This window comes from Bombina bombina, chromosome 2, assembly GCF_027579735.1.
Source record: "Bombina bombina isolate aBomBom1 chromosome 2, aBomBom1.pri, whole genome shotgun sequence".
NCBI lineage: Eukaryota > Metazoa > Chordata > Amphibia > Anura > Bombinatoridae > Bombina > Bombina bombina.
In genome coordinates, this window is record NC_069500.1 from 930,767,907 (window position 1) to 930,792,350 (window position 24,444).

Consider the following 24,444-nt stretch of genomic DNA (forward strand, 5'->3'; position numbering starts at 1 on the left):
CAGTATCTGCCTTCTTCCTGTTGCTTAGGAAGGAATCTATTGAGAAGAGAAAAGGTATTTTATTACAAGGGTTTTACATTTAATTTCTCTATATATAGTAGAATGTTATGTGTTTTGTACACTATTTAGTAAGAATCCTGGTAACTTCTATTCTTATTATTGGTAGTGGTGTCACTATAGAAATGGTTTGTTTTTCCCCCAACTAATGCAGCATTATTTTAATAACCCCTTCATGCCGTTCCATGCGGTCCTAACAGCACTGGGCTTTAACATTGTTAAGACGGAATGGAACATCCTACCATATATGGCGTCCTGCAGCTTCCTCCTTTGACCAAGGCAACGAGTGGCCTGGTGGGCATGCCTAGTAGCTAAGGTAGCCCCTCAAAGCAATTCCAGCCTTGGAATCACGTGATCGCATCGACGATTGCGTGATTTATTATTTTACTAATAGTGTATACAGAACACTTTTGTACCGCCACAAAGGGGTTAAAGAAAAGAATAACTAAGATTTAATCACAAATACTAACCACTCCCTACCTCAGCTAAGAGCATTAGAGGAGTACAATTCCAAAAAGAAACAGGATGCCAAAGAGTATACCTCTCTATCATGAGTGTGTATAATTTTAACTAAGGGTTACTAGTCCGGGGGAACAATAAGTTACTAGCTGACTGAATGTTAAAGGAACACTAAAGTCAAAAATAAACTTTCAGGAGACTTCCCAAATTTACTTCCATTATCAATGTGTGCCGTCTTTTTATACACACTGAGGAACCAGTTACTACTAAGCATGTGCAAAGGTTCAGTGTATACCTATACGTATCTGTGATTGGCTGATGGTTGTCACATGATACACAGGGCAAGCAAAATGAAGTGAAATGCTATTACATTGTGCACTTGTTGAGAATGGTACTTTAAGGGGGCGATTTATCAAGCCGATGTGGGCAGAGGCGTATATACGCACCCCTGTCCGCCGCAGCTTGCCTCTGGCAGTCTGAATTCTCCTGGAGGAATTCAGTATTGCACACGAGCGCCATCCCGCCCCCTGCCTGCGCACAGCCAATCACGCGCGGGCAGGAGCTGTCAATCTCCCTGCTCGTAAAAGACCAGGGAGATTGAATTTCACCAAACAAGAGGTGGCGAAGAGGTTAGCAAAGCAGCTGTCTGATGACCGCTGCTTGTTAAATACGGCGTGCAGGTTCTCGTGTGAGAACCTTCAGCTGTAGGTACTCAAAGGCTGGCGAAAGCCTTTGATAAATCGACCTTTAATTATAGGCAAAAGGCCACTTTTACTCCTCCACAGCAATTTCTTACTCATCCAAGACTAGAGGAAATGTCCAGCCCTGTGTATATGTATGTATATAATGTTACTGGGAGTAGCCATGTTAACCATCTGATTCACCTTTTTTTTTTTTTTTTTTTTACTGACAATATATATTTTTAAAAAAGGGACAAGTATCCGAGCAATACTTTAAACATGAGTAAGCTAGAAAATTAACAAAAAGCTTGTATTATTTGACTAACAAGGCATAACAACAGCAACACTTATTTTCACACACACAAATCTATATATTTATTTTTTATTATACACACACATACATGGTGGTTGTAAAATATTACTATAATTTACTAATCTAAGAGTAAACTTGCAGGTCAGGAGACAGAAATGTATTTGTCCTTTCAATCTTAAACATAGGGGAAAGTATATTTTCTTACATTTCCTTTCCATTTTTTTTTTTTTTTTACTAGTCCGGGTCTAGTGGCTTTCTAGCCATAAACGTACATATATTTTCCTACTTGTTGCAGCATAAAATTGCAGTGTACAACAAATTATATATATATATATATATATATATATATATATATATATATATATATATATATATATATATATATATATACACAAACACACTGTATGTATATAAAAAAAAAACTTATTTCTTAATATTAAAAATGAGCGGTTAACCATTTATCTCCAGTCTAGTAAATTTCAGTAATATTTTTGCACTCCTGAAATATTACACACATACTCTATTGTACAGGTACTTTTTTGGGGATACAACTTATTTGATTATATTTTAAGCAAACAGTGGCATAGTTTTACATCCTAACAAGCAAACTAGCTGACACCCTAGGGTCTGCACTTTTAGATAGCTTGAGTGTTGTTGGGTAATCCAACTCTAAAGAGTAAGTCTATTTGTGACAGACAAGCAATCACCTGTCATGTTAAGTGACGAACCATTCACTTTTTATGGTGAAACAATTTGCTCATTATGTTGTTTGAATTTTATGGGGGGGGGGGGAAGTATACACTAAAGGCTAATCAACACGTTTATAAAAACATAAATAGAAATGCACATTTTGTAAAAGAATGTTATGCCTTAAAGAAACGGTAAATCTTTGGTATTTTTGACAATTAAGTCACTGATTGACAGGTCCAAGGGGTACGTGTGACAGAGGTTACATACCATATGCCAAACTTTCTGGCAAGCTCCACAGCCTGCTTAGTTTTTTAGGCCACTAGAAAGGGGGAGGGAGAGGTTACAAGAGATATAACATTAGAAAAAGCTGAGTGCTTCAAGCTCTATAAAAGGCTGCACAGTGGTGTTTGCTGGGTCAGCAAGCTAATTACTTCTGCCTCCATCTAACTAGGAGTCAGAGCCAGCGTAATTGCGGTCTCTTCTTCCATATATTTCAATATCTCTGAGGCAATTGAAGGTATTGGTGTCTTATACAAACATAAGAAACACTGAAAGTAAATTTATAAATGCTCTTTTACTGCATTTTATTCATGTATTTTGCCGTTTGATTAACCCCTGCAGAGAGGTTAAATACATAATTAAACCTGTACTCCTAAGCTACTCCAGATGAGCATGAGACACAATCATACCTCAATTATTGGCCTTAAAGTTGTGTGGAATAGAATGGGGGTATATCTCTGACTATATGTTTAACCCATTTGAAGGAGTTAAACACATAAGAGAAGGGATTTTCTTTTTTTAAATAAAATGCTCTAAGGAAACCAAGCTAATTATTTTAAATATTAGCATGTCCCTTTAACTAAGGGCGACAAGGTACAAATGGCTGGACTCACTAATGCAGGACATTGTATTGTGCTCTAACAATGTTAATTGCAACAATTATGTGTTTTACACACAAATAAACTGATAAACCAGCCTTTGAAAAAGAATGAAGATTTTTCTATTCAAACTCTTTATATACGTAAATTTGTCATTCTCCCCACCCCTAGACACAAAACAAATAGAATGTTTAAAAGATTTGTACCTCAAGTAAAAACAGACATCAGCTACACCAATTCTCACAAAATGACAGAAATATAAAAGAAAAAAAATAAATTATACACAGTATTATATCTAGGAAAATATTTGTTATTTCAGAGGGGGAAAAAAATAAACAGAAGGGTAACATAACATAAAATTTAATTGGTGCTACAAATACAAATTACATCAAATCAGTCAATAAGTATGAATGTGGCTACACTTTGTCAAAATGTGTAATGAAAAGCAATTTGATGATTTTGTGTATTTAGAACAAAAAAAAAAAAAATCTAAATCAATTTTTGCTCCAGCCTCCTAATCAAATAAATAATCATTAAATAACTATGTAATAATTAATCCATCTCAAAATAATATTTCATGCAGTCTGGTTTAAAAGAAACCAGGATTTGGTTACAATAAAAATAAGAACATATGCCAGCTGTTCACATATTATATCTGTAACAAACTGTCCATTTAGTTAAACCTAAAATGAATTAATGTCCATTCAATATGTATGGAACTAATGATACAACCATGTACCACTAGATACTAGAATAAGTTAAGGTATAGCAAACTAGTTTAAAAACTATTATGGCTGAGTGCAAAACACCCATAGTAAAGGCAACTGGAGTTAATTATTTCTGTCTCTCTACCCCTCTTCAGATCCCCTCCCTCCTCCACTATCCCCAGATCATTCCCACCCACTGCATGCTCAGCAGTATTTATTTAAATGTATACACAGAGACAGACACCTGCCAAAAGCCACTGTTCACATGAAAAACATGAGAACAACAATGTATGTTTTAATACAATGTAGCTCACACTTTTTAAAAGCCTATTGCAAAAAAAAAAGTTTACTAATAATAAAAAGGTGTATTGATGACACGATACAGCCATTATAATTAAGGGTTAATAACTGTTCTGTAAATCTCTCCACCCCCATTACCCTCCCCCTGTTAAAAAAATTCACAGTGAAAACAGAGCCAGCCACATATGACTGTGCCCTATAATTACTTTAGTCTAGAAGTGCAGCAGGTTTTTATTCCATTCATCTAAAGCCCACATTACAGTAAATAGTCCCCTATCTTCCATGTTTCTTAATATATATCTTTTTTTTTTTTTTTTTTAAATACCCTCTCCATATCAACAGCTACCAAACTTTGACACTAAAAATAAATAACAAACAAAACAAGTCATGTACAAATGAGTGACAGCACATACATTTACGTGAATTACAAACTGAAATGAAATATGAATTGAAAAGAAAAAAAAATCCGGTAACTTCTAAGCTATTTAAAAAAAAAAAAAAAAAACAAGACATTAAAAGATTACCTGGACTGGGCAGCCATAGCGAAGTTTATCATGCAAGTCGTCTAGCGTCCATGAGCTTTGCCACTCTCTTCGCTTACCCAGGGAAGTTCATTTGTTTGCATTTGTCTGATGCCTGTGCCCCTCAGACCTCTGCCTTGGTGATCAGTTACATTATGGTAGCTTTGCTATTACTGTCTCTGCTACAGCTGCAATTCCTGCCTGTGCACTTGCACCGCTTTCCCTGCAGCAGCGCTCGCGTCCTCAGCCCGCCCACCTAACGTTCTAGAACACGCCCATACCAAAAACAGGGCGTGGTTTCGAGTAAAAGGGCGGTATGCTTTGCCGAACTACTGTAGGATCAAACCAATTGATTAGTAGGGGGTTACAAAATAATAAATGCACGTCATTTTGTAACATTTGTTTGAAAAGACAGCGTCCTTTAACGTGAGCACTATTTTCAATGCTCAATTTTCTTTTAATTCGTTAGAATGAGTTTAGGTAGCGGAGTCAGGTTGTCAAAGAAAACAGTGTGGTGTCCCATATCAGCAGCTTCTTGTAGCCCTCTTCCTTACATGGGCTCGTTAAAAGGAATCAGGGAACTCGTTCTGTAGTTGGTGAAGGAGATCTGCGTGGAGCGGTATTAAATGGCGAGCTTGACCAATAGGAAGGGAGCTTTGCTCTCAGCTGGAGAGCTGGCATCATCTGTTTGAGGGGGGTGATCTAAGGGATTTAGATCCTTTTGGGCTTTAGCTAGGAAGCTGCACGTTGATGTTGGCATAGTAATTCCACATACAGACTACATTTGGCAAAAAAAATATTGTAAAATGATAAAATAATATTTCTGCTTTTCACCGATTATTTACTTTTCAGGTTAACGTGTTTTCGGCTATATGGGGTTATCTGTTGTCAGTTTTATGACCCGAAGGGCGCATATGAAAAAAATAGCGTTTTGGGGGAGTGGTGTGTGAAAATTTCTAAGTTCCTATGTAACAAGGAACATATTTCTAGTTATGCTCCTACATTTTTAGTAACCTAAACCAAGCTTTTAAAAATGTTTTTTTCAACTTATGAATGAATATACGTTTAATTAACCCCTTAATGACCGGACCATTTTTCAATTTTCTATTATATACCGTTTTTCTCACCATTAAATGGACTTTCTAAAGATACCATTATTTTCATCATGTCATAATTTACTAAAAAAAAAAAAAAAAAAAATATGAGGAAAAAATGGAAAAAAACACACTTTTTCTAACTTCGACCACCAAAATCTGTTACACATCTACAATCACCAAAAAACACCCATGCTAAATAGTTTCTAAATTTTGTCCTGAGTTTAGAAATACCCAATGTTTACATGCTCTTTGCTTTTTTTGCAAGTTATGGGGCAATAAATACAAGTAGCACTTTGCTATTTCCAAACCACTTTTTTTCAAAATTAGCGCTAGTTACATTGGAACCCTGATATCTGTCAGGAATACCTGAATATCCCTTGACATGTATATATTTTTTTTTAGAACACATCCCAAAGTATTGATCTAGGCCCATTTTGGTATATTTCATGCCACCATTTCACCGCCAAATGCGATCAAAAAAAAAAAAAGTTCACTTTTTCACAAAATTTGTCACAAACTTTAGGTTTCCCACTGAAATTATTTACAAACAGCTTCTGCAATTATGGCACAAATGGTTGTAAATGCTTCTCTGGGGTCCCCTTTTTTCAGAAATAGCAGACTTATATGGCTTTTGGGTTGCTTTTTGGTAATTAGAAGGCCGCTAAATGCCGCTGTGCACCACACGTGTTTTATGCCCAGGAGTGAAGGGGTTAATTAGGGAGCTTGTAGGGAGCTTGTAGGGTTAATTTTAGCTTTAGTGTAGTGTAGTAGACAACCCCAAGTATTGATCTAGGCCCATTTTGGTATATTTTATGCCACCATTTCACCGCCAAATGCGAGCAAATAAAAAAAAAAACTTAACATTTTTCACAATTTTAGGTTTCTCACTGAAATTATTTACAAACAGCTTGTGCAATTATGGCAGAAATTGTTGTAAAAGCTTCTCTGGGATCCCCTTTGTTCAGAAATAGCAGACTTATATGGCTTTGGCGTTGCTTTTTGGTAATTAGAAGGCCGCTAAATGCTGCTGCGCACCACACGTTAATTATGCCCAGCAGTGAAGGGGTTAAATTAGGTAGCTTGTAGGGAGCTTGCAGGGTTAATTTTAGAGATCAGCCTCCCACCTGACACATCCCACCCCCTGATCCCTCCCAAACAGCTCTCTTCATTCCCCCACCCCACAATTGTTCCCGCCATCTTAAGTACTGGCAGAAAGTCTGCCATTACTAAATAAAAGAGGTTTTTTTTTTTTTAAATAAAAATAATAAAGTATTTTAGCTGTGATGGACCCCTGCCTTAGCCCCAACCTCCCTGATCCCCCCTCCAGCTCTCTAACCCTCTCCCCTACCTAATTACCACCATCTTGGGTACTGGCAGCTGTCTGCCAGTACCCAGTTTGGCCCCCAAAAAAAACCAAAAAGTATTTTTATTTTGTTTTTACTTAAAAAACTATTTCTGTAGTGTAGCAGCCCCCCACAATACCCCCACCCCCTCCCAGATCCTTTTATATTTAAAAAAAAAAAACCTTTTTTTTCCCCTTTCTGCCCTCATTCATTGGTGTCAGTGTGGCTAATGGGTGCACGTGCACGTGCGCGCGCACATGCATGCTCACGTGCACACACGCGCATTGTGCACGCGCGCCTCATGCACGCGCACGCGCACCCTCACACCCGGCACTATCGCTACTGGTGCAGAAAGGGCCACAGAGTGGCTCTCTCTGCATCGGGGGCTTGTAAAGTGGTATTGCAGGATGCCTCCATATCGAGGCATCACTGCAATACCCTCAGAGCTGCTGGAAGCATTTGTGATCGCTTCCAGCACTCTGTTAGACAACTGACGTACCAGGTACGTCCATTGTCATTAACTGCTTGTTAATGCATGACGTACCTGGTACGTCAGTTGTCATTAAGGGGTTAAAGGGACACTAAAGTCAAAATAACTTTTATGAATTAGATAGAGCATGCAGTTTTAAGAGACTTTCTAATTTACTTCTATTATCAAATTTTGCACAGACATTTAATATACACACGTTTTGAAGCACTAGTTCCTATTGAGCATGTGCACAAGTTCACAGGGTATATGTATAGTAGTCTGTGATTGGCTTGTAGCGGTCACATGATACAGAGGGCAGGCAAATGAGGAAAGATAACATTGTCAGGAAAAAACGGCTTATTTGAAATTCAGAGTAAGCGTTATTACATTATCAGTATATTATGCACTTGTTAATTATGCAATTCTACTGTATTTAATGGTCCTTTAAAGGGATATGAAACTCATTTTTTTTCTACATGATTCAGATTGAGCATGCAATTTTTTTCTGTTTTGTTTTGTTCTATTAGCATCGCCCAAATCCGATGTTTGGTTTGTTAACAGAGCCAGAGTATTTTAGATATGTTTGTTACGTAGCGTGTGACGTCATCTACATCACCAATTGGAGTACCAACAGTCCATGTGACTAACCGTACACCTATCAAAAAAAACTTTTTTATATATATTCCCCATCGTCACTAGTTGCTGACTAGATCTATTCCCCAATCCTATAATATGTCTATATGCATTGTCACTAGTTGTTAAGGGGAGCGTAACTTGCTAAAACAATTGTGGAGGCTTCTATGTCTGTGCCAGTGGACTATTAATACGTCTAATTAGACAAAACAAAATTAATTTAAAAATTTACTATAGAAATGTGATACAATTTCTTCATTGACAAGTGTGCAATCAAATAAATAGTATGTTTGTGAATAATAATGTGAATTAAAACTATGTGACATAAAAAAATATATAATTCAAATATATCTACATGTTAATACATATAACATTCCTGAATAATCTCAGATATATAGTGTTAATAATGAGTGATAATAGTCTACAATCAACTAAAGTTCTAACTATGTGATGCAGTGAAATCAAATTCTAAATCTATCTATATGTAGTACATAAAGCATAACTAAATAATATAGTGCTCCCTAATCTCAATGTGTGTGCAAGTGTCTAAAACTAATATTCTAAAAGGGAGTGTTGTAGTGTCCAAAAATCTATGAATAATGCTAAGATTATATATCTAAATAACAAGACAATAATGAGATGACAATCTATACATATATGTAGTTTGCAAATGGGTCTATACTAACAAATAATTATTAGATAACCTATCAGGTCTCATTTACATTTAAGAGAATAATAATATCATGTATTATAATGAAATGTGATCCTCAGAAAATGCACCATTTGTGATTACTAGGATCGATCGGGTCTATATCATAGGGGCATATATATGTGTGTATGAGGGCATTATGCCAAGAATACCCCATATACATCCTATACATATAGACTACAATGTCAAACAGCTACCCCAGAGATAACAGATATTTAAAAAGGATTCAAAAGTTTAGGAGATGGTAAGGTGCCTATATGCCTGATAAAACGTAAATTTTACAGCCGAGAAACGCGTTGCATTGGGGGGTCATATGCTTATGCCCCCTTACACTTGAAGCTTTTGTTTTATTTGTGAGTTTTAATAAAACCCCTTGTTTTACCGAAGCCAAGTGTCAGCACCTTACTTCAACATTAACCGCCCGCTTGGGGCGGACTGCTTCTGGGTACTGCATCTGGTGTTCCTGAGTGAAACCTGTCACCTGGGTTAGCTGATACACCCAACTTATCAGCCCGCTACCACAAGCACATAAGGGTGCTTCAGCTAAATGTGAGTACCCATTTGGCAATAATTGATGCGTGTTTTGTTGCACTTCTGATCTACACATGAGGCGGCCCTCTGTCTTTTGTATCTAACTTCCATTATCTAACTCCCCTGCGCCTTCCTAGTTATGCTTTTTAACAAAGTATACAAAGTGAACAAAACAAATTAGATAATAGAAGTAAATTGGAGTCATTTAAAAGTCTATACTTTTTATGAATCATGAAAGAAAAAAATTGTGTTTCATATCCGTTTAAGGGGAATCAAATTTTTATAGTACAGTGTCCCTTTAAATTCTGCTCTTTCATAAGAATGATATACAGGTAGGAAACCTTTTATCAAAACTGCTTGGGACCAGAAAAGGTTTGGATTTCAAAATAGTTTGGATTTTGTAATATATGCACCTTTAAAATGTGACAGTTTGGAGAGGTGATAGGACCAAGTGTAAACAGCAATATCTTATTTCATTTAGGCAATATTTACATGTCATAATACCGCTTACACATTTAAAGGGACATTGTACACTAGATTTTTCTTTTGTATAAATGTTTGTAGATGATCCATTTATATAGCCCATGTAGGAGTGGTTTTGTAACAACGTATAGTTTTTCTTATTTTTTTTAATAACTTTGTGCTGATTTTCTTTTTTTTTTTTTATTTCTTTTTATTGAATTTTTTCAAGACATATATTATAAACATAATGAATGAAAAGTAACATCTTGTTACCAGTATTACATTTTTACCTGTATTATTACCGTACAATAATAACGTTCTATTTTACAAATCATAATATCATCATACTCATGATAGAGTTACCTCATCAATTTTTTATAAATCATATAATACAGTTTACAGCTGACAATCATTTGGGATTTGATAACCCTTTATCATGAATTCTACAAATACCTTCTGTTATAGTCAGGGAAAGAGAGGGAAAAAGGAAGAGAAAGGGAAGAAAAAAAAAAAAAAAAAAAAAAGCAGAAAAATATCCCATCACTCTTTCCCCTCTCCCCCCTCCCCCTCCTCTTTTAATCAAAGTTGTATCCTATCTTACCCTAGATCCCATACTGAGCTATATCTATCCAATACTGGGGCAATTCTTTCTCTAATACTAAGGATAGGAATATTGGTGAGTTCTGAAATCTAGTAATGAATTGCAATTGCAGAGGTAACGGCCAAGCGCAGATATATTTTCTCCATTTTGCAAAAAAAGCTCGGTAATGTATTTCTGTCTTAATTTTAACATCATAAGATTCAATTGTCATTTGAATGGTTAGTATATTTAATAATTCAGGAATCGTAGGAATCTTTGGCGTCTTCCACTCTCTAAATATTTGGTTTCTAACTGCTATTATAACAAAGTTAATAAAAAGTTGTTCTCCTTTGTCTCTTTTTTCTGAGTCTAACATGAGTATCTGTCGAAAAGAGAGAGTGATTTTTTTTTGGAGATATTTATTTAACCAATAATTAACTTTTCTCCAATATTGGTAAATTTTGGGGCAAGCCCAAATACAGTGAACAATATCTGCCATTTCCTTACTACATTTAAAACAACAGCTTGTTTGTTTATTTTTTGAAATCTTATATAGCCTATATGGCGTTAAATAGTAGTTATTCAATAACTTTATTTGGGCTTCCCGCCAACTTATATTACTTGTTGCTAGTGTTGAGAGGGATATACTTTTTACTATCTCCTGTTCTGTAATATCTGGGATTAATTTCATTATATTTTCTTTTAATTTTCCTATATTATTTCGACCTGACTTTACGATTAAAGAATCGTACCAGTAGGACGTTGACCTTCGGCCATTCTCATATAATTTTATTCCATTGGGAATTTCTTTAATACCCCACTCGAGACTACCTGCTCCACTCACTTGTCTAGCATAGTTCCTTATCTGCAGATAAGCATAAAAATTCCTTGCCGGGAGAGCATATCTACCGGAGAGATTTTCAAAAGATTGAATTGTCTCGCTACCATCCTGGAAAATTTGAGCCACATTAACAAGTCCCTTTCTTTTCCATTCTCGGAATACTTGATCCCGGATCCCGGGAGTAAAGTCAGGGTTACCTGTAATAGTTAGTAGCTGAGATAACCTTGGGTCATGTCCCAATTCCCTACAATACTTCTGCCAGGCAACGATCACATTAACAAAAGTTGAGCGATGTATAATGTTACTGGGTAACCTCTTACTCGGGCAATGCAACAAGGCTCTCAAATCAAACGGCTTGATAAGTCTTGTTTCAATTTGATAATATGTAACATGATTTGCTTCCGTTATCCAATCTATCGCAACTTTTATCAGACAAGTCCAATTATAATATTCTATATTAGGTAGCGCTAACCCCCCAAATCTCTTGAGCTGAGTTATTCTGGACCTTGAAATTCTGGGTCGAATCTTTCCCCATATAAAAAAAGAGCATGCTGAGTAGAACCTTTTAATATCTTGGTTCGTAATAAGTAGTGGGAGGTTATGCATAAGATATAAAATTTTTGGGAAAAAAATTGTCTTTATTAGCATAACCTTGGCAGAAATAGAAAGATAGTAGAGTTTCCAATTTTTCATCTCATTTAGCATATTGGCAAATCTATCCCCATAGTTAAGTTTATACCATTCACCTGGGTTTTTTGATATTTTAATGCCCAAATATGTCATCGTTTCTACTTCTTTAAAGGTATGTGTTAGATTACTATTCGTGGTCTTATAAATCCACAAAATCTCAGATTTTGTGGGATTGATTCTATACCCTGAGAATGTACTAAAGTCGTTAATCAGCTCAAGAGATTGAGGGATGCTGCGTCTTGTATCGCTTAGGAATAGTATCAAGTCATCTGCATACAAAGATAAGGTGACTTTCTCATCTCCCAGAACCATTCCTTCTAACTCCTGTCTGAGGTATATTGCCAATGGTTCTAGCGAGATATCGAAAAGAAGGGGTGACAAGGGGCATCCTTGTCTCGTACCCCTCTGTAATGTAATATATTGTGACAGTAGCCCATTGACTAGTATCTGCGATCTTGAGTTTTTATATATCTTTCTAAGCATATTAACAATATTACCTGCAAACCCGAAATTTTCTAGCGCCAAAAACAAGTGTTCCCATATAATCGAATCGAAAGCCTTTTCGGCATCTAAAGTAACCAAGGCCAAATCTGTCTTAATCTTAACTTTCTCCCTTCTTTTATTGTGGTAATCATCTAAAGTCAATAATGCTTTCCTAATATTGCGTGAAACATTTCTTGCTGGTATGAATCCTGTCTGATCACTATGAATTATTGTTCCGATTACTTTTTTAAATCTTTGAGCTAAAATTGCCATCAGCAGCTTATAATCATTATTTAAGAGGGATATAGGTCTATATCCTCCTGGATCCTCTGGATCTTTACCTTTTTTATGTATAAGCGTGATAATGGAGTCTGAAAAATATAGAGAATTCATCTGGTTTTCACTAAGGTAGTAATTAAATAATTTAGTTAAAGTAATCGTTACCTCTTTAATTAAGATTTTATAAAATTCAGATGGTAGCCTATCCGGGCCGGGAGCTTTATTTTGTTTCATCTCTTTAATAGCTTTTTCACACTCCTCTACTGTAATTGGTTGGTTAATCATCTCTAAATCCTCTTCAGTAATCTTTGGTAGTTTAATATTCTGCCAAAACTTTATTTGTTGTAATTCATCTATCTTTACCTTAGCATAGATATTTTTATAATATTTATAGAATATGTCGCGGACTTCAGTAGCCTGAGTACATCTTTTCTCTCCATCCCTGATACTGCTTATTATATTTTTATTTTTTCTAATTTTATGGATCCTTGCTAAATGCTTGGCCGTAGTGCCTTGAAATCCTTGATAGAAGGCTCTATTTTTTAAATCTTCAACTGACCAAGCATCTTTCAAAAACAATTCCCTAGCTGCTTTGGCTTGTTTATATTTCTTCCAGTGAGCATTATTTGGTTCATTCAGATATCTCCTGTAGGCATTTTTTAATTGATTGGCGAGTTGAGTTTCTTGTTGTTTATATTTCTTTTTTTCCTTAACCATATACGATTTAATCTCACCTCTCAAGACGGCCTTAGCCGCTTCCCAAAAAATTTCTATTTTATGGAAATAATCCCTATTATTTCTATGGTATTCTCTCCAGGCTTCCACTAGCCAGTTTCTAAATTGCATGTTATTTGCCATATAGTTTGGAAAATGGATAATATTATTATCCGTCTCCCCTTTAGGGAAAATATGTAGTTTTAGACTCACTATCGCGTGATCTGATAGAACGATCTCTGCGATCTGAGACTCAGCATCCAGGGATAGCAGACTCTCTTCCAAGAGAAACATGTCTATTCTCGAGAAATTTTTATGGGATTTTGATTCACATGTATAATTGCGTGTATCAGGGTGTTGGGCTCGCCATATATCCTTTACATTCAATAATTTACAAAAATCTCTCAAAAATTTAGCCTCTCTTGCATAATATCTTGATGAGCTCAACCTGAGCCTATCCATCTCTGGATGCTGAGTCATGTTAAAGTCTCCAGCTATTATTAAGTTACAACCTAAATAGGGAATTAACTTATTTTTTAATTTATTCCAGAACTGGACATCAAGTTTATTTGGCCCATATATATTACAAAGTGTCCAGATTTTGTTATTTATTTCTATCTGTAAGATAATATATCTACCAAGAGAGTCTAACTCCTGAGTTATAACCCTGTATGTAAGATTCTTATGAAGTAAGATGGCAACGCCACATTTTCTGCGATTACATGGAGTGGCTATCACCTCTGCAATCCATCCAACCCTTAATTTATCTATTTCGGCTACCTTTAAATGTAATTCCTGTAGAAAAATAATATCCAGTTTCTGTCTTTTAATCTGTTTTAAAACATTTTTTCTTTTAATTGGGGACGTAATCCCTCCCACATTCCACGATATTAATTTAAGCCCAGATGCCATTTTACGTCTCGTATAATCTTGTACTTTTAATCACTACGTAGGTGGGGAGAGAGAGAAGAAGGGAAGAGAGAGAAAGGAAGAGAGAAAAAAAAAAAAAAAAAGGGAGGAGGGAGAGAGAGAAAGAGGGCAGGAGAATAAGGGCGAAAAAAAAAAAAAAAAAAGTCTCCGAAATGTACAAATTTAAACTTAAATAATATACTTGTTTTCCCTAAAGATTGTAATAAAATCTTTTTAGTTACCTGTAACACTATTAGTATATACCAAAAAATTAAAAATGTCAGTTCACCCCCCCACATTTCGGGGGGACACTGGCAACACAAAATTATATTTGTCAACCTAAGTTCAGTCATTCCTATGTCAGAAACAATCTTACCCCTATGGCGCTATATCAAACTCCAATGAATTTATTATTTAAGAGGTATACTTATTCTTCCTCTCTGCTGTTACATGTTCTATTTTATATCTCTCAAGAAAGGTGTTCACTTCTATAACATTATTAAGTATTTGAGTCGTATCTTCCAGATCAATCAGAATTTGTGCCGGGTATCTCATTCTTGCTCTATAACCTGCCTTAATTATAGTTGTGCAGTAGGGGGCCATTTCCTTGCGTTTGGTAGAAGTTTCTAATGAAAAATCTTGAAATAAATGTATACGATTACTATTAATTGTTAAACCATTTAGCTTTTTAAAGTGCCTTAAAATATTAATTTTATCTTGGAAGTTAAGATAGCGTATGACTACTATTCGGGGTCTGCTATATCCGTCACTGAATTTCTTTATCTGTCCTGTCCTATGGGCCCTTTCTACCACCACGCCTTCTGGTTGATCAGAAATTCCAAGCAAATGAGGGAGAGTTTGTGAAGCAAATTTTATAAGGTTGTCAAATTCTCTAGTCTCAGGTAGTCCTACTACCCTGACGTTATTTCGTCGTGACCTGTCTTCCAGGTCTTCTATTTTAACTTGTAAGGACTTAATCTTATCATTATATTCTCTACATAGTATTTCCTGTGTATTTTTATAGTCCTCCAGGTCAGACACCCTCATTTCAACCTCGGCAATTCTGCTTGAGAATTGTCGAAATTCATTTGTTAGTCCCGCTATATCTTTTTTTAGGGATTCAAACTGGGGGAGTATAAGATCAGACATTTGGTTAAAAATTATATTTGCGTCAGAATTTTGTGCAGATGCAGTCATTGTATCAGTGGAATTATCTAAAGCAGATCTAAGTTTTTTTTCCTTTTTTGCAGGCATAACAGGTGATCTATTTTTAGAATTAGTGATATATTTTTCCATGAGTAATGTACAAAGTAGCTTTTATAGAGAAGGTATATCGCTGTGTGTTGGTGACAGGAAATAAGTGATAAGTGATTATTTAATGTGGAATAAGTGTAATAAAAAAAAAAAAAAAAAAGACAAAGAAAAGCACAACAACCTCTGGTAGTGTTAAAAGGTGAACAAAAAGGGGCGGAGCCGGAAGCTGCCATGAGAGCAGTGTAAAACCGGAGCTCCGTGCATGATGCCCTGAAATAATACGTTTATTCTAGGTGGATATTTGTAAAACTGCAAAAAAGAAAAAGTAGAGGCAATCTAAACACCTAGGCTTCAAGATGAGCCCCTTTGCAATAAGATGCGACACGCCGGTGGATATTTAGAAGAACTATCTCGATACATCTCTAAAGTAGCTGCGCCATAACGGAAGTGAAACTGAAACGCCACCAGAGGCCTACCCTTGTACCCACAGAGTAATGAACAGCACAGACAAACCAAGAACCCCAGCAGTAAGACCACATTAACAGATAAACCAGGAAGCTGACAGGCTATCGCTCCGTGAACGGAACATGTGGCAAAGGTGAGCCCTTCTGATATAAGAGGCTGGGAACATAGTACAGGCAAAACAGTTAACCGCTACGACACACATACTACTATCTCTGCTAAAAAGACTAAAAGGCCCGTTAGCAGCTAAGCACTTAACCACCCATACATGCAGCGGGTGTTATACGAAGAAAAGGCACATAAATAAAGGGAGAATATCACTGACAAAGTCAGAGAAATGAAAACAGCATGAAAAGCAGTTAAAGTAAAGAAAGGTTTCCCTGAGACACGTGTCTCTACTTCTGAGGTGCTAAGTACAGAAGCATAGAAGCATCAGCGGCAGATACTTGCAATAATTCATAACTATAAATATTATTCTGGCAAACAGTGATTTTAAGGGATAAAACTCTACAGTACATACAGCAACAGAAATACTTCCTGAGAATTCTCAGTATTAAACATGGCGGCAAGACTCAACATTAGAACTGATAAGACAACTAAGCAGACACCCTTGAAAACTCTCACCATGACATCATACTTACAGGCCACAGACGTAATGGAACCATTGCATAGTGAAGCCAACTCCGGAGCGCAATCACCTACACCTTCTCAGAACTCCCAACACAAGGCCACGGTGACAACTCCTGAGCCGCAAATGCAAGCATCTTTCTTAAGTAATCTGCCATCAAAGCAAGATATAGCTTATATAGTTCGTACGTGTATTAGGGAAGAACTTGCCACCTTATCTCAAGACATCCATACACTTGGTTTTCAAGTTGAATCCCTAGAAAGCAACCATGACCAACTGAGGGAAGAAGTCCAAGTCTTGACTGAACAGGTCAATACTCAGCAAGATGTCATTCAAACCCTCCAAGAAAAAATGGAGGACATGGAAAACCGCAGTAGGCGGAAAAACATTAGAATTAGAGGAGTACCAGAGGAAGTTTTACCTCGAGATTTTCCAGTCTATCTACAAGCCCTGTTTCAGCATGTAAAAGAAACTTCACACACGACGGACATACAATGGGTGAGAGCACATCGATCACTTCGTCCTAAACCCCCCAGTACAGCACCACCCAGGGACATTATCATCAGGTTCAAGAATTTTCTAGAGAAAGAAATGATCTTAAACCAGACACGCAAAAACCAGCCAATCCGCTTTAGAGGTACTGTATTGCAGTTCTATCAGGACTTGTCATATGAGACTTTGCAGAAGAGAAAGGCATTCTCCCCTCTGACTACAGCATTAAGAAACAAGAAGATCCCCTACCGTTGGGGTTTCCCAGCACAGATTTGGGTCATTCAAGATAATATCAGACTGATCTGTAAAACACCAGATGAAATAGCGTCTTTCTGTTCATCTCTGGACATTGAACCTATAAAGTCAACGTCAGACAATGGCGCTACCCAGTCCTCAGCCAAAAGACCTAGCGACAGAATCCCGAATTGGCAGACTGTTTCCACAAAAAAAGGGAAAACTTTGATTCCCATACCACACAGATCACCTGTTACTAACTTAACTGTTTCCACAGAAGTGTCTTGAATTCTAGACAATATTTAATTACAGGGCCTTATATCAAGATAGTTTATTGTTAGTATTGCCTTTCAGTTTGAAATTGTTTATTTACCAGAATGAAGGAGATCCTGTTAGATGAGACCTAGGGGCTTGCAACACCAAATCCCCCATGTATTCTCTCAATATACCCTATGTTAGGAAGAGAGACTTGTATTGTAATCCATATACTAAAATTTCAGTATATATGTTTGTTTGTTATATGTTTACACTAATGCACAACTTAGTTCTCACTGTTAATTTTTTGTTTTGCAGAAAAACCTGTGTTCAAACTTTTTCTCCCGAACCCAGAGCAATGTACAATGCAGCATTCCTGATCAAGTTCTATCAAGTATAGGTAAAGATGTCGAGACATACAAATAAACGCACACACCATCTGACTTTACTAACGCAGAATGCTAAAGGGCTGAACTCACCTCACAAACGCAGCAAGGCACTATCAGACCTAGCTAAGCGACATGCAGATATAATATTTTTGCAGGAGACTCATTTTCAACATCAAAGAGAACCAAAATATCTAGGGAAAACATACACCACACATTACCATAGCTCAGGACCCCATAAGAAAGCAGGAGTGAGCATCCTAATCAAAAAGGACCTCCCGTTCACGACTTCACATATCAGTAAAGACAAGGAGGGTAGATTCCTCGGCCTAACTGGACTGTTGTATGGAAGACCTATAACGTTAGTAAATATATACGCACCAAATACCAAGCAGAATTCTTTCTTCCGCACTATGTTTGGGAAAACGTTAGATTTGGCAGTAGGTCCAGTGTTTCTAGCAGGAGATCTGAATTTCCCCCTCCAGCCCTATAAAGATAGTTCCAATCCTAAAATAATGGTATCCAAAAAAACCACTACAACATTATGGAGAAACCTAAAAGACCTTAACTTATATGACCTTTGGCGCCTTATACACCCAGACACAAAGGACTACACTTTTTATTCTAGCCCCAACAAGACACATAGTAGATTGGACTATATCTTCACTAATCAGAAAGGCCTCCCTAATGTTCATAACTGTGATATCTCCCCGACGGCATGGTCAGACCATTCGGCAGTAAAACTAAAATTCTCTTGGCCAGAAGCGCAGTCAGATGCGTTTCTTTGGAAATTAGATGACACTTTACTGAATGACCCAGACACCCAATTGAAGATATCAACACTGATCACAGAATATTTCACACACAATGAAAATTCTATAAATAACAAATATATGATTTGGGAGGCACATAAAAGTGTATTGAGAGGGGAACTAATAAAATTAAAAGCCCAGAGACAGCGTCAGATGAGGCAACAATATAAAGACTTGACTGATGAATTTTCCCGATTGGACCTGGCAATAAAACAAAATCCAAATAATCTAGAAATATTTCAGAAATACCAAGCGGCCCGTACAGCCCTAGACAGTTTTTTAGATATAGAGTACCATAGCCTACAGCGGAAAACAAACAGCATGTTTTATTATGAGAGCAATAGAGCAGGCAAACTGTTAGCGAGGGCACTAAAAAAGAAGCGGTTTAAGTCATATATCTACGAGATTAGGAAACCACAAAGTCAGAGTCCTCTAACCACAACAAAAGAAATTCTAGATAGTTTTAGGGAATATTATATTAATCTATATAACATTTCCAAAACACCTCCCTCAGGGGAACACCTCACAAATCTCAAGTCATATGTAGCAAAGTGTAATATTCCCCAAATCACACAAGACCAATTGCAAGATTTAAAGAAACCCATCGCGGCGCACGAAATACAGCATGCGATTAGCACATTACAAAATGGGAAGAGCCCGGGCCCTGATGGCTTCTCATCAAAATATTATAAGCTCTTCTCCCAAAACCTAACACCCCACCTAACATCCCTCTTTAATGAAGTAACAGGCAATAACCCGTTCCCTCCCTCTATGCTAGAAGCACAAATCTCAGTAGTCCCTAAACCAGGGAAGTCTCCAGACACCCCAGCAAATTTCCGTCCAATCTCATTGCTGAATGTGGACATAAAACTATATGCCAAAATTTTAACAGCACGTATTAATAAAGTCCTTCCCCAAATAGTCCACATTAACCAGGCCGGTTTTACACCGACACGAGAGACACGAGACAACACTACTAAACTTTTAGCGCTAATGGAACATGCACACCGTATGCACACACCCTCCGCATTCATTTCAATGGATGCGGAGAAAGCCTTTGATAGGCTCAGTTGGAACTTTCTAAAGCAACTTTTATCTAAATTTGGGTTTGATCAGGAATTAATAGGGAAGATATTTTCATTATATAACACCCCACAAGCAAAAGTTAAACTCAGTGACTCAGTCTCAGACCTTTTCCCAATAACAAATGGTACGAGGCAGGGCTGCCCCCTGTCCCCACTACTTTTTGTGTTATCCATGGAAGTATTAGCCTCATATGTTAGAGATAACGAACACATAACAGGGCATCAGATAGGACAGTCGGAATACAAAATCACAATGTATGCAGATGACATATTTACCACACTAACACATCCTAGCAAGTCTGTCCCCACCCTTATTCATTTGATACAAGAGTATGGCCTCTACTCCAATTTCAGCATAAACATATCTAAATCTGAGTTATTGGGTATTAACTTAGAGCCAGTGACAGTAAAAACTCTACAACAGCAATTTCAATTCAGAATCCAAGATAAAGCGATAAAGTACCTTGGGGTACATATCTCCCCTAATGTCTCTGATATTTTACTACTTAATTATAACTCACTTAAACTGCATGTATCCTCATTGCTAAGAGCTTGGAATAATAAATTCCTTTCTTGGCTCGGTAGACTTAACGCGATCAAAATGGTCATATTACCAAAAATATTGTATTATATGCAAACCTTGCCCATTCCCCTCCCTGAACAAACAATTCACCAGATACAAAAAATGCTAACCAAGTTTATATGGGCAAATAAACGCCCACGAATAGCAACAGCAACACTTTACCGTCCAAGAGAATTAGGAGGCATGGGGGCTCCAAACCTACAACACAACAGGCAGGCAACCTATCTGACCAGAATTGTTGATTGGTGCAAGAATGCAGTCAATAAAGAATGGGTTCAGCTAGAACATCAGTTAGCTAACAATACTCCGCTAGGAGGCTTCTGCTGGCTCCCTCCCAGTCAAAGAGTACTCCCCAAAACCGTAGCCACATCGACATGGGAAACTTACAAATGTTGGGACAGGATTATTAAGAAACACTCGCACATCTCCTCGACATACTCCCCGCTAACCCCATTAGTGGGGAACGCTCTCCATCCACTTAACCTCATAAAAAAGGGGAATATCCCTTAAGTATACGAGAATCTCTTCCTGTCTGTGAATTTTACGTAGCAGGAAAACCGAAATCACAAGAAGAACTTATTGCTAAACATGGCCCTAGATTTCAAGATTGGCTTGCGTATTTGCAAATATCCCACTTTCTCACCACACACCCATTCAAAGCACAACTAACTCGATCTCTCACCCCATTTGAGAATATATGTATCAACCCCCTCCCAAACCGGGGAATATTGTCTCTCACACATAGACAAATTTTAGTTACATACTCTAAAACACTGCCATCCTATGTCAGCGCATGGGAGAAGGAATCAGAAAGCCCGATGCCTAGACAGACATGGTGTGATATATTCACACGTATGAGTAAGGCTTCCTCATCCATCTCTATCCAAGAGATGAATTTGAAACTGATGTGCAGGTGGTACTATACACCAGTACGCCTGCACCAAATTTTTCCCACAGTTTCAGACATGTGCTGGAGAGGCTGTCAAGAAAGGGGCACGCCATACCACATCTGGTGGCAATGCCCAATAGTAAAAGACTACTGGGAGGCAATCAAAAGAGAAATTGAGAAAGTCTTGCAGGTGTCCTTACCACTTAACATCTGGACTCTTCTTTTTAACTCATTCCCTAAAATAACTTGTAAATTTAGACTAACACTTTTGACAATTATGGTTAATTCAGGGAAAAAATTAATACCATTAAACTGGAAGAAGCCAGATCTTCCTTCAGTGGAGGTATGGAAAGCTACAGTAACACATGCACTTACATTAGAGAAATACCACTTCAAGCTGACCAACCGAAAAGACGACTTAGACTCAATACGATTCATATGGGACGAGTACAGAAATACCTGACCCGGTTTCATAGTGTGAGTAGTAGCCGAGAGCCTCAGTAATCACAACAAGGTAATATGTAGTTTTAGATACCAGCTTAGCAATGGAATGCAAAATTTTCAATTAACCATTCAAACACAAGTACATATACGCTCTGGGTTCTCCCTTCTTCTTTCTTTCCTTTGTTTTATTTATTTTTTTTAAATCCTAAAAACTAGGAGTTCTTTTCTGCAGTTAAGATGTTAATAATATGTTAAATATATGAGTGGATAATGTGAAGCAAAGCTATATCTGTATACCTTGTCATATAATACTGTATGCTTCTGAACCTTTCAATAAAAAGTTTTTAAAAATTAAAAAAAAAAAAAAAAAAAAAGGTGAACAAAAAAATCCTCTATTAGTGTAGAGAACAAGTAAATCAAATCTACTTATGTTTTGCAATACTTTTGATTAAAATACAGTTGTATTGCTCGTGACTATAGTGAGAATATGTATTAACAACAGTTGTTAATAGATCTATAGGTGTTCACTAGGTGTAGTGATTGCCTGTTTAATTAGGAAACAACCAGTCAAATTCTACTTATATTGATCTGTTCAGCTAGAGATTATCTAAACTTCTATATAATTTTCTGAAAAAATCCTTCTCTCCAGTCATTACTTAAGTATTCTTGCTTACTGAAGTTATTATATAGCTAGCATACGTTACCATTTAGTACCAATATTGTATACATTTCAATGACACAACTTATTCAGTATCTAAAATTCTTATCTTAATAAGACATTGCAATATTAGCCTTAGTGAATAGGCTCCCCTTCCCCTTAAAGAAAAACAAACAGGTAGCATATGATATACAAAAAGTCTCTTTAAAGCATTTAACAGCTAGATCCCATTTATGCTGTAAGTCCAGAATCTCCTACTTCTTAAGTTCACTTATGCACTGACACTTCTTAATATTATGACCGATTTTGGGTTAATTCTTAAAGGAGTATAACCCCCTTTTACTTTTAATATCCTCTCCTGATGTTAGCCCCTTTATACTCCAGGAAGAAGAGTCAACTTAATACCCGTTAGTATACAGAAAGTACATTGCTTCTTCTATTAATCAGGCATTGGGGCAGTAAGGAATACTTGTATTGTCCTCCCCTGCTGTAAGCCCCTTTATACTCCTGGCGGAGAGTCAGCATAGTACCATCCAAAAATACAACAAAAGAAAAAGGGGGGCACACAACAAAAAGTCTCAGTTTGCAGCTTTTAATCTTATGGATCAGTGTCGTGGGAGTCCCCCAGACAGAGCAATAATCAAGTAAGAGAGAAATAATTAAATACTTGCGGTCTGTAGAAGCTTCTCCTGTAGCGCTATGCTGATGAGACTTAAAGACCCCTTCTCTGCCAGGAGTCCCCCAGGCAGAGCAATAATCAAGTAAGAGGAAAATAATTGAATACTTGCGGTCTGCAGAAGCTTCTCCTGTAGCGCTATGCTGATGAGACCTAAAGACCCTTTCTCTGCCAGAAGCCAGATATGGCAGGTCTGCCGGTTCAGCCCTCCTTTATTTCTTTTAAAGATCTCCTCTCTTTACTTCTCTTTTTTTTTTTTTTTTCCTCCGGTATCTTTCTTACTTCTGTGGGTGCTTCATTCCGATCATCAAGGTTTAAAGCTGTTTATGTATATTGCGGTCTAGGTGTAGTTTCTGCTGTGCGGCTGTAAAATTCTCCTTCACCAAAACCAGGCTTGGCGTCCTTCCTCTTATCTAGTCGCTGTACAAGCTCCCTTGTTGCTTTTTAGGGATTACACGGCTTAGACCTTTATCTTGTAACCCAGCGATCTCCCACTCTCAGACTCCTGTCGGCACCGGTTTTGGCGGATTCACCTCTCCGCTCCAGTGCGACACTACAGGGTTTCCAGATATCCGCCACTCTTCTTCTCGCTGGAGAGTCCTCCTCCCCACTTCAGAGGGTCTAGCTCTTTTTTCCTCCCTCTCTCTGGTTATATCTGTTCAGCTCCAGCGTACCAGTACCTGATCCGACTGGACGTAGATTGTGGCCTTGGCAAAATGGCCTTCAATTGCCTGTTATGAGACACCGGCGTCTCCAGCTACAAGAAAACTTCTCCAGGCAGACACGAGTCAGAGGGGCTGCCTATGGAGACTTGGTGCAGTTCACCACGAGTAGCTGAGATTCAGACGCCACCTCGATCTCACATGCGTACGACGTCACACGTCATACGTCCTGCGTCTCCCAGGTGTCTCAACTTTGTGCTGATTTTCATACTCCTAACCAAACCCCAAAGTATCAGATGTAGACTTAAAGGGGCATGAAACCCAAATGTTTTCTTTCATGATTTAGAAAGAGCATGCAATGTTAAACAACTTTTTAATTTACTTCTATTATCTAATTTGCTTAATTCTCTTGATATCCTTTGCTAAAAAGCATATCTAGCTAGGCTCAGCAGCTGCTGATTGGTGTGCACATAGATTCCTCGTGTAATTGGCTCACCCATGTGCATTGCTATTTCTTAAAAAAAGGCTATTTAGAGAATGAAGCAAATTAGATAATAGATGTAAATTGGAATTTTGTTT

At 37.3% G+C, this 24,444-nt stretch overlaps 1 protein-coding gene across 2 annotated transcripts in view; it reads right to left on the reverse strand.

Annotated features, from left to right (window-relative positions):
• AFF1 (ALF transcription elongation factor 1) overlaps positions 1-5,008 on the reverse strand; it is a 349,069-nt gene extending 344,061 nt beyond the window's left edge. Inside the window, exon 1 of one of the 2 annotated variants that reach the window (XM_053703375.1) lies at positions 4,609-5,008. In XM_053703375.1, the coding sequence (XP_053559350.1) occupies positions 4,609-4,640 (32 nt within the window). In that variant the 5' untranslated portion in view covers positions 4,641-5,008. The remainder of the gene's footprint in view (positions 1-4,608) is intronic. The other variant, XM_053703376.1, reaches the window with a different exon arrangement.
• Between the last annotated feature and the right edge of the window lie 19,436 nt (positions 5,009-24,444).